We start from the raw sequence: 14,509 nt of genomic DNA, 5'->3' as shown, positions 1-14,509 counted from the left end.
CCAGCCACTCTCCACCCATGCACCCAGCCTCTATCCTATATAGTAAAAGGGTAATATGCAAACTGACCCTAACAGCAGAAAGACTGAGAATGACTGGTCACTATGACACACACTGACCACCAGGGGACAGACGCTCAATGCAGGAACTTCCCCCCTGGTGGTCAGTGCACTCCCACGGGGGGAGCTCTGCTCAGCCACAAGCCAGGCTGACGGCTACCAGTACAGCGGTGGTGGTGGGAGCCTCTCCTGCCTCCTCAGCAGTGCTAAGGATGTCCGACTGCAGTTTAGGCCTGCTCCCCGCTGCCAAGTGGACATCCCCTAAGGGCTGCTGGGCTGCCAGAGGGATATCTGATTGCCATCTTAGGCCCAATCCCCTGGGGGGCAGGCCTAAGCCAGCAAGTGGTCATCCCCCGAGGGGTCCCAGACTGCAAGAGGGCACAGGCCAGGCTGAGGGACCCCCGACTCCCTGAGTGCACAAATTTTTGTGCACCAGGCCTCTAGTTGTAGGATAAGACATGAAGAGACTCAAGATACAAAAAACAGAATAGTATTTGATGAAAAGTTATGGAGGAGGGAAGAGAAGGTAATAGTGGAAGTGTTTTTGGAGACTGACTGATAAACACTACTGCAAGTTCTGATAGGTCTGAAACCAAAACAAGGCTGTAGACTGGCAGAATAGGAATGCATGCTTATCATATTTCTTGTTTTGATTTCATTATTACAAAGTAGAGGCCTGGTGCACAAATTCATCCACCAGTGGGGTCCCTTGGCCTGGCCAGTGGGATCGGGCTGAAACTGGCTCTCTAACATCCCCTGAGGAGTCCTGGATTGCAAGAAGATGCAGGCCAGGCCAAGGGACCCCACCAATGTACCATCAGGGCTGGGGAGGGACGTGGAAGGTTGGCCAGCCGGGGAGGGACCGTAGGAGAGCTCCAGGGCATGTCTGGCCCGTCTAACTCAGTCTCGACTGTCCGGACTCCAGCAGCAAGCTAACCTACTGGTCGGAGTATCTGCCCCCTGGTGGTCAGTGCATGTTATAGCGACTGGTCGACTCTCTGCCTCCTGATGGTCAGTGCACGTCATAGCAAGTGGTTGAGCGGCCTTAGCATATCATTAGCTTATTATGCTTTGATTGGTTGAACAGACAACCGAACACTTAGCATATTAGACTTTTATAATGTAGGATCCTTTCTTTAATTCCTGTAGTGTTCAACATAGTGATTCCTCAAATATTCAGATGATGATGACAAGTAAATTTTGAATAAAACCCAAAGTTCTCACTTTAGCCTATTATTGTGGCTATATCCCAAGAAAGCCAAAATCTTTGTTTCATATAAAGATAAAATCTTCAAATTTTGCCCTCTTATCAAATACTGTTAAGTACAGCCTTACTTAGGCTCTATCTCTGTTTTCAACAACAGGCTGATTCCTACCCAAGGCTATTAGCAGATGCCACCTCTCCATATAACAATCCAGTAGAAGATTGGTTATTATGAATTTTTCCACTTTGTCAATGAGCTGAAACTCAGAGATAGTCTAAAAGTTTCTAAGAGAAACAGCATGAAGATGGTTCTGTTAAATATCATACAGTTTTATGTTAAATGACATAATTGTTGTTATACTTAAAATATATACTTTAAAAAATTAATAACATCTTGAAAAGCAATAAAAATGGAGAATGTTGGGTTAAAAGCAATGACATTAGTTTGTTTCTAGGATTATAATTTTAAAGTATTCATTATAAATATAGTATCTATTTTAACTTCATTTATTATCAGCTGAAAGTTTCCAAGCATTGTTGTGCAGTAAGTATTCTTTTTTAAAATATATTTTTTATTGATTTCAGAGAGGAAGGGAGAGGGAGAGGGAGAGAGATAGAAACACCAATGATGAGAATCATTGATCAAATGCCTCCTGCATGCCTCCTACTGGGGATCAAGCCTGCAACCCAGGCATGTGTCCTGACTGGGAATCAAACTGTGAACTCCGGGTTCAAAAGTCAATGCTACACCAGCTGGGCAGTAACTTTCTTAATTGGGCATTCCGCCATATAAACTTTCATATACAAATTATTTACCTTGTAGTTTTCTATTACACCACAAGGGGGCATACATAACATTATAAATCTGCATGGGAAATTGTACAGCAGTTTCAGCACTGAAGGACTGAATTTAATTATACTTTAATAACTAAAAGACAAATGAAACACTATGCAAGATATTAATGAAATATTTCTCACAATTTTTTTTTCTTAAAATAGCACTTTCTTTCTCTGGAGAGATATATTATATGTATCCAAACATTTTTTCAAATGTGAAAGTTATTCTGAAAACCATGGAAATTATATGTAAAAGAGAATTACCATCTGACTCAATTTTTAGCAGTGTGGAAAACAAGAATCAACATGAGGGCACAGATTCTCATATGGTGAGTCTATACTAGTGCACGATGAATCAAATTTAGATTACTATGATTAAATATTTGTGCTTGCCAATTTAGTAAGCATTTCTAAATTGAGTTTAGCTGTGGGGAGGAGGGAACAACAGACACTAAATTCATGTCACCAGGAGGAGAAGTTAATGGGATTAGTAGTGGGGCATCAAAATTCACCACTACTACTTTAAATAGAGTAACGTCATAAGCCTTTTTTTATAGAGTCCATCTCAGCTGTTTAAATGAAAATTGCAACATAATTTAGTTTGACACATAAATGAACATTTTAAGATATTACATTTTTATTAAAAGGAAAGTGTGTAAAGTGCAGTCTATTAATGAGAACAAGTGTAATATTTTTATGCTCCCATAATTCATATGTAATAACATTTAATGTGCTATTAAAATCAACTGAAAAAAATTAAGTGGTTCAAAATTGAAAAAGTGAAATAATCACTAGTATATGAAAAATCTCCTTTCCATTTCTAACTCAGATATTAGTCATTAACATTAGAGAAAATTAGCTGTCCCACTTATATAATTCCTAGGTATGTAATAAACTCTTATGAAAATGTATTATGCAAAAAGAACTGCAGTGAGCCATGTAATTGTTTATATACTTTATGGGATGATGTATGTCAAATGACACATTTCAATCTCTGGGGTTGATGATGTCTTTATTTCCTTTTCTTGCATTTATTCCAAAAAAAAGAAGTAAACACTTTAAAACCTTGATTCTTTTATCTTTTTTTGTTGTATATACTTATCATTTTATAGTTTCTATATATATAAAAGCCCAGCAACCGTTATGGCGTAACGACCGGAATGACTGGTGGCTATGATGTGCACTGCGGCAGCCAACCAGCCTGAACTGGGCCAGATCGCCCCACCCCCCCATTGCTGCCCTTCCCCCTGACTGGCCCCACCTACAGGAAGCACACAACTGAGTTGTCAGCACCCCTTCTGAGGAGAGATGCCCATCAAGTATACAGAAGGTATACAGAAGGTGCTCAGTGAGGAGTCCGCACGGGTTGTGTTCGCACTTTCATGCTGTCTTCCCCCACCACCACAATGGTGAAGGAAGCCTGATTCAGGAACCCCGTGCTGACCACCAACATGGAGAAACAGCGTGGGATAAACATCATGTCCCACAGCCGCCTGAATCTGCCTTAAGAGGAAGACACTACAGACCCAGAGCGGGAAGACTGGGACTGAGACAGAAGGTCTGGGAAAGCAGGGCCACGGATGGCCGTGTTCTGCGTTTGCTTCCCGACCCTGCTCCCCGGCCTCCTCCGTGTGCAAAGGGCCTGTATCACTGCCCTTGGACAAAGGCCTGTGAGTGAGTGAAGAACTGTGGCTGTGCCTGTGGCTGCGCTCAGCATCCTGCCCTCCTGGATGGGGACATATTTATGTGCCAGAATCTAAAACCCTCTTTATCGGTAATAGCGCAAAGAATGCAAACCCAAATGTGTTTCTAAACAGAACTCTGTCCGGCTGCACATGAACCCAGATTGAAGGCATGCTCTCTGCTGAGGAGGCTGCAAAGACTGCTATTCTCTCGAATGCACGCAACCTGGAGAGGTTTAAAGGGAAAGGAGATAAAAATAAAACAAAATAGCAACAAGCTCTGAAGCCACTGCCGATGGCATCAAATCCTCCACATGGTGATGTCAGAGCCCATCTCCCCACACCTGAGGCTCAGACTGCTGAGCTGCTGACACCTGCCAGGTTGCCTGGCACCGGCCTCATCGACATGGCCACTTTCAACTTTTTGCCAGCTCCTGGAGGTGGGTGGGCTTGTGGATGGAGGCTTCAGTGTTAAAGCAACCCTGTTGGTGTAGCACAGACACGTGGGCTTTTTGATGAGAGAGAACCCATAACATCCCTTCACAAATGTGTTTTTAACTGTTCTGAGATCACTTCCCAGCCTTAGTGACTCTCAAATAGGCCTCAGCGATTCCACTCACCTGATGCAAAGACTGACCCGGGTTTCAGGAGACTGAACCCTCGACTCCCGGAGCAGCCACATCCTTTCAAAAGGAAGGTCACCCCGGCTGCAGGTCCTTGCTCTTTGTCACTTTGAATATTTCTTGCCATGCCCTTCTCTACCTAGCAAAGCTCATTTAGAATTGAAAGCCAGATAAAGAGCTTCACAGACAAGAAAAAGCTAAAGGAGTTCATCACCCCGATCAGGGGCAGGGCCAGCCAACCACCTGCGGCCCCTCCCCCCTGCTGGCCTGGCCCAATGGGCCCCCATCAGGGTGGGCTGGCCAGACCCCACCTGTGCACAAATTCATGCACTGGGCCTTTAGTATAAATATAAAAAACTAGAGGTCCTTGGCCTTGTCTGTGGGAATTGGGCCAAAACTGGCTCTCCAACATCCCCTGAGGGGTCCCAGGTTGTGAGAGGGCAGTTGTCAGGTGACGCACCCCAGAATCGGGCTCCTTCCTCTCTGGTGCCGGGTGTGTCACCCAAGAACCACAGCTGCCAAGTCATCGCAGCTCGGCAGCTCCTGAATTGAGCGTCTGCCCCCTGGTCGTCAGTGCGCGTCATAACTATCGGTTGGATGGTCAAACGGTCACTTAGGCTTTTATATAGATAATTTTTCTATTTGAATTGTTTTTCTTTAAATGGAAAAAAATACATTTAACATAATGCAAGTTGAAACAACTAAGGAAATTTAAGGAAGATTAGCTTTTTAAATAGTTTTATCTAGAAGTTACCTCACAGTTTTCCCATCTTTCCATTGAGCCCTTTCTAAAACTACCTAAAATTTAAGTGTATAAGGAAAAACATTTAAGCACACCTATTTTAAATCTTTCTAGGCTTTAGTGTTTTCTCTCTTGCTCATTACTTGGTGAACCATTTATATAAAGAGCGACATACTGAGCAGTCTGAACTTTTTTGTTTTACTAGTAATTGCTAATGAACACAAATTGCTGCATGCATAAAAAGGATTTTAAGTTTAAAAATGTTTTAACAGTAAATACATAACCTATGATATTGAGCAACAGAAAGAGCATTGATTATGAAGAGGAAAGACCTGCTCACCAACTGGCTGTGTGATCCAGAGGAGGCCCATTCAGCTCTCCAAATCTCATTTACATATCTTTAAAAAAGGTGTCACCTCACATTGTCAAGTACTATAAAAACATCCAATTCCTGTATTGTATACCTGAAATTAATATGACTAATATAATACTATATACCAACTCTACTTAAAAATGATGTATGCAACATTCTTAGCCTTCTCTGAGTTGCTTATTATAACCATCACTTTTGAGACATGTTACTTATGAAGTAAAATTAATTTTTATTACTGACTTTTCAAAACAAGAAGACATCACCATCACTGTCATTGTCATCATCATCATCTTCCTCATCATATTTGCCCTAACTAATCTATAGGGTTGTTGTGAAAATGCAAAAAGCATGTCTTGTAAATTATTGTCATGCAAGTGTAAATAATGATTATTGAAATATAATAATTTTCATCTAAGGACATGATTATACTGACTAAATGCGCTTAACTATGTAGTTAATTGTCCTTAACTTAATGTAGTGATCTGAGTGTTTTTCTTTTAAACACATAGGATACTGTGAGATCTTTAGGACATGAGGGTTCTGGTCATGAGGTAGGCAACCTTCAATGTAGATTCTGCTTTTCTGATAATCAGCCAGTTTTTGTCACTCTTGGTGCACCAGAAAATGGAAGCTGACTGCTGTACAGCTTGAATTGAACTGGAAGGGGCAAAATGTCAACACAAGAAAAGAATGTATCTCTTTAGAATGGGACCAGTCCCTAAATTTCTGTTCCTTTTTCCATTTTTTTTGGAACTAAGGGCACAGTTCCAACCTTTTCTAAGCTCTATGTCAGCTCTATAGGTGTAATTCTGTGAAGAGATTAAAACAGATTTTAGCCTATCAGATTTCTTGCTCTCCCTTTTCTCCTCCCATTACCTTATAATATAAAGAATATAAAAGGCAGTGTAGCCACAGTGCTGCTAACACTGCTGGTTGAGCTAACTGACTCAGTGCTTGATTGCATCGTTTAATGTTGTGCCCCAGTTTCAGGTCATTTCTCCATTATTAACCTAACGCAGTTCTATTGAGTATTTATTCATTAAATAGGGGAATATAAAAGATATACTTGTATTCATTTTCTCTCCCATCTTTATTGCTATTATGCGTTAGTAGAGGATTTGTGGATTTATTTCTATAGCCTTTATGCTTTAATAATGCTAAAAAGGTCCAGAAGAGCATATTTTGGCCACTGTAAAATATTTTTAATATATTTACAAACATTGGAGTATAAACGTAATTATTTAATTTGTTTCCAAAGTGTTGCTATAAAATTGATGGGGAAAAAAGAATTCTGTGGGATATACACATTAGAATACTCACAAAATGGGTGTTGGTTCTATTTAAGAATAAGACATTTCTTTTCCCTGCTGCTGGAACCCATTTCTCCTTTCAATATCCTTTTAAGCTGATACAGACACAGGGTTTCCACCGACTTTGACAAATAGTACACTTTAATTATTTCTGTGGATTGCAGAACCAGACCACTGGATTGAGTTCTCACTCTGTCCTTTGCTCACTAACAAAGCTGGATTTGCTAGTTGTCACATGATAATAACATAGCTCTTGGAAGAAGGTGGATTCAATCTCAATTAAAATGCTATAGACTCTTTACAGGATAGTTGCAGCTGTCCTAAAGTACAAATAGTTTTCTGAAAGCAAGGAAACAGGCAGAGTTTGCATTAAAATGTGATTAGCAATCTTATCCTGACTGCTTTAAGTGCCTGGTATGCCAAAGGCATTCTCTAAATTTGGGACATTTTGTACTGTACTGTAATTGGAAATGGTTACTAGGAATTGGGTTAGCCTGAGACACAGGTTCTTTAAAATTAGGAGCATTATCCTATGATTCATGTCCTGCTATCCAAGCAACACATTTGTATTGAGAGGTCCTTTCAGGGCAATGTCAACCATCCCAAAAATGGCTGAAAACAAGAATGGAACTAAAAAAGCTGTTTCTGAGCAGCCAGAATAGAGCCCAGGCTTTCAAGCCCAGCTCAACACAGGAGCTGCCCCCTGGTGGTCAGTGCACTCCCACAGCCAAACTCGGGCCTGTGGCCGGCCAACCTCTCATGGTCCCTCCTCCTGGCCAGCTGGCCCCAGTGGGCCCAAATTGCCGGCCAGGCCAAGGAACCCCACCTGTGCATGAATTCATGCATTGGGCCTCTAGTTTCTGTTATAAAAGAGAACTTGGTCAGACCCTCAGAGCTTGTGCACTCAAATTTGCATAGAATTCAAGCTGATATGGCCCTTTGAATTCTTAGCCAACCAAAAATTCACAATACTTTTTTAGGTGGGCATCCTAAAGTAGGCAGTGTACAAACTGACACTGATAGCCAGTGTTGGAGGAGGTAATCTAGAGGAATTGACCTCCAGTCGACCCTGGGCAATCAGAGCTCCTCAACCCTCCTCTGTCCTTAGCATGTATATTCTCCTTACTGTTCCCACAATGGGAGCCCTTTTTAAGGATGTGACCTTGACAAAGCAGTGTGTTGTTCAGACCATCTGGGTGGTATACATGACTGAACCCAGTTAAGACCTCTATGTGAACTTTAAGATTCTGGTGGTGGATATGATCTACTCTTCTGGTGGCCCTTCAAGACAAGCTTGGTAAGTTGCCTTGCTTATTAAACCTGCCACCTCCAATCTGAAGTGGCCGGCCTCATTCTTAGGTCTCTCCCACCCTCTCTGCACAGGGGCCAGTTTGCTAAGCAACATATCCCAAAACTGGACAGGACATTGAGAGGGGAGATGAAAGAACTATAGAAAGTGGTCATAAAGTTAAAAAAACTAAATAAATAAAAGGAGAAAGGAAGGGAGGGAGGGAAGGAGGAGGGAGAGGGAAGGGGCAAAAAGTTCTCTGGAAGTCATTTAATGCAGTGCTCAGTGCTTTTCAAACTAGGGTAAAAGATCCCTCTTAACATTTTTTGTTAGTTTCCAAACTGTCGTAGACTGGTAGTTTTGTAAACTACAATAATAACGAATTACCAAAAATAAAAACATAAAAATGCAAGCATAATTTTTTTCTGTTAGGCAAAATATATAAAGTTCACTCTGTCAACTTGTTATAAAAGTTTCTCAGTGTGTATTCTTTATTTCTGTATAACAGTTTGCAGATGGCACTTATCTGCTAACCACACCTGAGTAAGACTGATTTGGATATATAGTGTAAAGGCAAAGAACTCTACGCCACCTAATAGCTTTGGTCTGTTACGTTGATGATGTACATGATGAGTGTAGTAAATCACATAGTCATCATATTCATACCCATTTATTCAAGTTTGGCAAATATATATGTGTGTGTGTGTGTGTGTGTGTGTGTGTTTTTAAGAAAACACACAGGGAAGAAACTTGAGCAAGATTTCCATGCAAATGCTTAAAATGTATAAAATGCACAAGGATAAATCAGCCTCACTTACCTGGAAAGTTTACAGGTGTAGCAAATTCATCATTTGCTCTCGCTTATGCCGATGCCCTTCACCCAAAGCCCAGCAGGACTGCACATGCATTTTAAGCAAAGTGGGCTTATTACTTGTTGCAGAGAGAGAACGCATGCCCGAGGACCCACAGGCTATTTCAGTAAGAGGGTGTTAGAATGAGTCTATTACGGGATTTGGACTTTGGGTGACTGGGGGAGCTATAAAGAAAGCAGGGACAATTCCGTTTTGCGGGTGTCACAGTGACTTTTGCCTGTGCTTAGCAAAACTTCACCATGTGGCTTTGTTTGTTCATGTATCATGTTCTCAGGACTGCTGTCTGAGGCTGATATTCTGTAAGTTTATATCCAACAGGAAACAAAATGACCTGGTTGTGAGTGTCAGAGCAGCTTGTAATTATATTGATGTCAAATCAGTTACAGACATCAGAGGCTGCTTTCATTCTTTTTCAATGATGAGTAAAAATGGTATCATATAAAACTGGAAATAAAACTTAAATCTTGTTCATTGTCCAAAATCCTAATCTTTGCTTTCCCAAAGGCTTTGGGGAATTTTTCTCTGGTGATGGTGCATAGGTTTGTTAACAAGATCTTTTGACCTAACTGAATAGTTTGCGTAGCCATGCAGTGTACATTATGGGGGAAAAAGTGTTTTAAATTAATTAGTCAAGCCCACTACAAGTTTCAAAATATATCTACTTACATATTGATCTTGAATAAGTTTGCTATATGAGGCCATCAGGCACCATGGCTGAGACATCTACAACAATTTGGGAAAAGAACTTCATTTTTATGTGTTCCATTTTTTGGGCAGGCAAACTGCAAAGCAAGAAATTGAGTTAGTTGGATAAAAAATAATGCATTCACTAGTCAGTATGTCTCAGTCTGATGTCTTACATTGTTTTAAAATAAAGCGTTTCTGTGCAATGTTTTTACATTGTAAACAATAACTTGTTTCCATTTGCTTCTCTGAATGATTGTTCCCAAGTGTAAGTAGCAAAGTGCAAAGATTTTATCTCACTCGTGCCTTTTTCTTCACTGTCTGAGTTCCTGACATGAAGCTGATCAGTACACATCTACAGGACTTAAACAGCCAACTAGAACTTGACATGTCTTAGCTTAGCATTTATGTATGAACTTCTGGCCTTCTATCTTAAGAAAATTTTCTTTAAATTATACTGTAGTCCTGACTTTTAAATGACAAGTGAGAATTCTAAATTCCTTTGGAAACAAGTAGAGTCTCTTTAAGGATTTCTTGTGAGCATAAAAGAGTAAAATATCAGCTAAGTTAGCAATTTGAGTACATATCATAGGTTGTGTATTTGAATCTTTACTGTTGACAGAAATTCAATGAGAATGCTATGTTATTGTTATCTAACAATAAAGTCAGGTTTTCTTATACAAATTACTTTAGTAGACCAATTCAATCTATAAAACTGTTAGCACTCTAAGGAAAAAACAAACTAAAACCAGCCTATTTGTATTCTGAATTTGTAGGCTTTTAAAACACTTTGCAGACATTGACTGTGTCCAGCTAGGCATGTATTTTGGTCCATAAAGTAGAAATCCACATTTTAAAACCTAGTTTGTTGGTTGATTGTTGTTCAGACTTTCCCTGGTCCCCTCCTCCTTGGGTGTCATGGACAGATAAGTCATATAGAGTCTAAGAAGCATGATTGTGTCTAATAGTTTTTTCCTTAACTAATTTTCTTATACTGTAGACTTGATGTCTTTGAATACCACGGTCCCATATGAACAATATTAAGACATTATGTTCAGGTTAACTTGAAAAATTGCTCCAATGGTGAAGTATGAGGTGTAATAAAATATGCCTTCTCACTCACATATTTAAAATTTATTTTATGTTTATTCAAGTCAAATAATTCTTTCCCCGTATATTTTTGTATTTTAATTTCAGGAACATTTGCAAGACAATCAGAAAAGCTATGGAGTTAGCAATCTGCTCTGGCATTGTGTTGCTGTCTGGACTTGTGTTCAGAAAAATAGTCCTCATTTGAATAACGTGCTTAAACATCTCACCTTTCATAAAACACAGCTTCAAAACAAATGCTGGTAAGAGGGAGTATATAAATCCAAAATAACTCATGGAGAAACCTTTGTGTTTAAATGTTAAATAACCTTTGTACTTAAATGTTAATCACACCTTAGTTGACTATGAAAAAAAATTTATATCCTGAGTTCTAGAGACAAGGGCAATGTATATATTTTGCATTAGTTCAGCTCATTAATAAATTGTTCCTATTTTTTTGGAGGGGGGCTAGATAACTATGCATGCATTACAATTTGTCTTTATTTAATGAAATCTATTATTAATAATTCCCATATTTAAAACATTTTTTATTTTCCAACTTGTTAAACAACAATGAAGTACAGTTTATTATTTTTGGGGAAAAAGATTGTTTTGTTATGCCTTACTTGTACAACAAAAGTGAATCTTGACTGATAAGTGTTAGTTTCCTCCTGTACAAATGTGAATTTGAGAAGGGAAAAGAAGTCTTAAATTACTGCAAAACAGGGCATGGGTTCAATGGAGGAGAGAAAAAATGTAAAGGAGTATTTCTGAGAAAACTGATCAGAGATACCCCTTTCAATTATTTGAGGATGATCAGAATTCCTTTTCCAATGCTAACAATAATAATAATCTGTTATTCCATAGCAAGTTTCAAATTCAATTGTCATATTTTTTTCTTTAAATTACTTCCAGTTTTTAAGCCTCTGACAGCCCACTCTGTACCAATGGTCTCTGTATATGTAAATTATAAGAATTAAGAGCCTCCTTTATGAACCAAAGCTGTTTTCTCAGTTTCATTTGGAAGTTTTGGGGAATCTAGATCAAGTAAAGATTTCTGGAGGATGGCTTAGAGTTTGCCTAGTTTAGAAGAGAGTTCATAAAGAACTTATTCCATCTCATAGTGTGATGAGAACAACCTACTCAGTATTGCAGTTAACAAAAATCATGATTCTTTTATATTTCATTTATTTTTAACTTTATTGTTGACACTATTACAGATGTCCTCATACACTCTCCCTCTTTGCCCACCTCAATCCAGCCCCTGCCCCCCCTTCCCTCTGGCCATCACCACACTGTTGTCTGTGTCTGTGTGTCATGCATATATATATTCTTTGGCTAATCCCTTCACCTTCTTTTATCTAGTATCTCCCTTCCTAGTGAGGCTAGCATCTTTAAATAGGAAAATCAAAATGCAAATAGAATATATGTGTGGCGAGCGGCTACAGCGTTTGGAGAGGTTCAAGCCTCAGACTGATGAGAGGGGCATGGTCCTGTACATGGCTTTGAGGGCAAAGCCCTCACAGCACAATTATAGCCAAAGGCTATGGTGGTAAGATTGACCTTATGGTCCGAACCTGTGGTCCCAGGTGGCTGAGTGATGTAGGTTGATAGAGTTCTCAGGTGCATGTAATTAAGTAGATTTGAAACTCGAGAGAACATTGTAAACATCTTGACCACTCCCTTGCTTTGCCTCCTGGGATCTGACTATAAAATAAAAACTCACCTTGGAGGCTGTGGCACTGTCTCTCCATCTAAGAACAGTGTCCCACCTGGCCCCAACTGTCTTGTCTTATCTGTCTTCTTTAATCCTTCACCGCCCCCCTCACCGCCCCCCTCAGGTTCACCACTGATCATGCTGGACATGGTTCAATATGTTATATCAATGATATAGAATATAATTTTAATAAATATGTGTTAATATAGAGCTGCTAAATGTAAGAAAAGTTAGAGAGTTTTATTGGTGCAAATTAGGCTGATTCTTTCAGACCAATCTTATTATAGAAAACAAATTGTAGGGGAATCAAACACAATTTATTTTCAAAGGACAAACAACTAGCGCTACTTTAGCTCTTGGAAGACTCTAACTTGGTTTTAAAAACAAGTTATATTTTAACATAAAAAAGTAAACATTGTATGACTTTGCCAAATTTATTTTCAAAGTATTCTAATCATTACCATGTAAACAGGTTCAAATAAGTGCTGAAATACTAAAAGTGGCTGATTAAGAATATCTGATTAAGGAATTGTTAAGTCAAGGAATTGTTCCTTTAACCAATTTTCAGTTTTATTATATTGCATCAACATTGATCTAACTTTGTTAATGATTTGTCTTTAAGGCAGTTCTTTTTTTTTATACTTAGTATTTTATAGATTTGGGTGTGTTGAATTTAATACAAAACCTTTTACTTTACAAATGAAGAAACTGAGGCTAGGTTTATTAGGCTTACTAGTGGCTGGAGCCAGATTTTAAGGGTCCCAGTGTGGCACTCTTCTTAATCCATCATCCCACTGTCATTCTGGCTGCATTATTAAGGAGAGAACTGCTCTGGGGCATCTTGTTGCTGAAACCTGACTTCTTTTTCCTGGGAGGGCGTTGTGGAAATCAATTGAGGGAAGGCATGGAAATATTTAGGCAATGCTGAATAAACAGAGGGGTAAATTGAAAGATGGCAAAACAGAGTGACTGTTTATAATAGAAAGGACAAGATACTTGTTTTAAAAAGCACTAAAAGTTTTGATCCTATTTCATGTATTTACTGTTTTTTTAAGAAAATGATCTTTTCTTAAAAAGAAAACAAAAATAACCCACTAACATTAGGAGATTAATGTCTTTTTAAATAAACAGTTTGACTAACTTTTCCATTAGTCAAATATTCTGTTAGTTATACTAACATTAAAATATTAAAAAATAACTTTTATTCTTACAAAGTATTTATGTTATTTATGTAATACCCTAAACTGCTTTTAAAAAGTAAAGAGATCAACCGAAGGACTTGTGTGCATGCATATAAGCATAACCAATGGACACAAGACACTGGGGGGTAAGGGAGGCCAGGGGAAGGTTAAGGGTAGAAAAAAAAAAGGAGACATATATAATACTCTTTGTAATACTTTAAGCAATAAAACAATTTTAAAAAAGTAATTATTCTAGATAAAACAAAACAAACTGTGATATAATTATCAAAATCAAATCAGAAATGCCTTTACATGGTCTCACATACTCCTAAGATTGGGAACATGTGATAATGAAGAAAATGAACTGAGTATGCTTAGAATGAAATAGAAATGTTGGGGCATCAGACCTTGATAGTAAATTAAGACTTTGTCAGGATTTTCTGGACCAGATAGCCTTAGAATTGTGACATGTGGCAGAAGATATCTTTGGTTTAGTACCTGAAGTTCAAGGCTAAGTGAGTATTAACAGGAGCAATTTTATTTTACATGTAAAATGTTGTGTAAAATAAGTACCATAGTGATGAATAAATGTTCAGAGATTTAAAATGCAGAGGGAGACCATTAAACTGATCGATTAGAAGAAAAGTTATTAATATTGGCAGAAATTGCTGGTGTCCATACAGGTGAGTGGTTCGCCTCTGCCCATTTCTGCCCTCAGTGGGTATCCCATCATGCATGTGCCTGCCGGACTTCTCTTAACCCCTTTTATAAAGATCACACAACTCAAACGGAAAGAAATGGAAGCATGTGGTTTCAGCTAAGCCTGAACCCATGAAATGACTCAAAGGAG

General features: G+C 38.9%; 1 protein-coding gene across 1 annotated transcript in view; it reads left to right on the top strand.

The window, feature by feature from the left end:
- Positions 1-14,509, top strand: part of LOC102761544 (transmembrane protein 232) — a gene marked incomplete at its 5' end in the record, with an annotated part of 36,525 nt that overhangs the window by 10,716 nt on the left and 11,300 nt on the right. Inside the window, 2 exons of the mRNA XM_015558685.1 lie at positions 2,261-2,427; positions 10,870-11,024. Coding sequence (XP_015414171.1) covers positions 2,261-2,427; positions 10,870-11,024 — 322 coding nt within the window. The remainder of the gene's footprint in view (positions 1-2,260; positions 2,428-10,869; positions 11,025-14,509) is intronic.

The sequence above is a fragment of the Myotis davidii genome, unplaced genomic scaffold (assembly GCF_000327345.1).
Source record: "Myotis davidii unplaced genomic scaffold, ASM32734v1 scaffold1274, whole genome shotgun sequence".
Classification (NCBI taxonomy): domain Eukaryota; kingdom Metazoa; phylum Chordata; class Mammalia; order Chiroptera; family Vespertilionidae; genus Myotis; species Myotis davidii.
The sequence above is the reverse complement of the archived record's forward strand: the minus strand, read 5'-3'. Positions and strand labels throughout refer to the sequence as shown.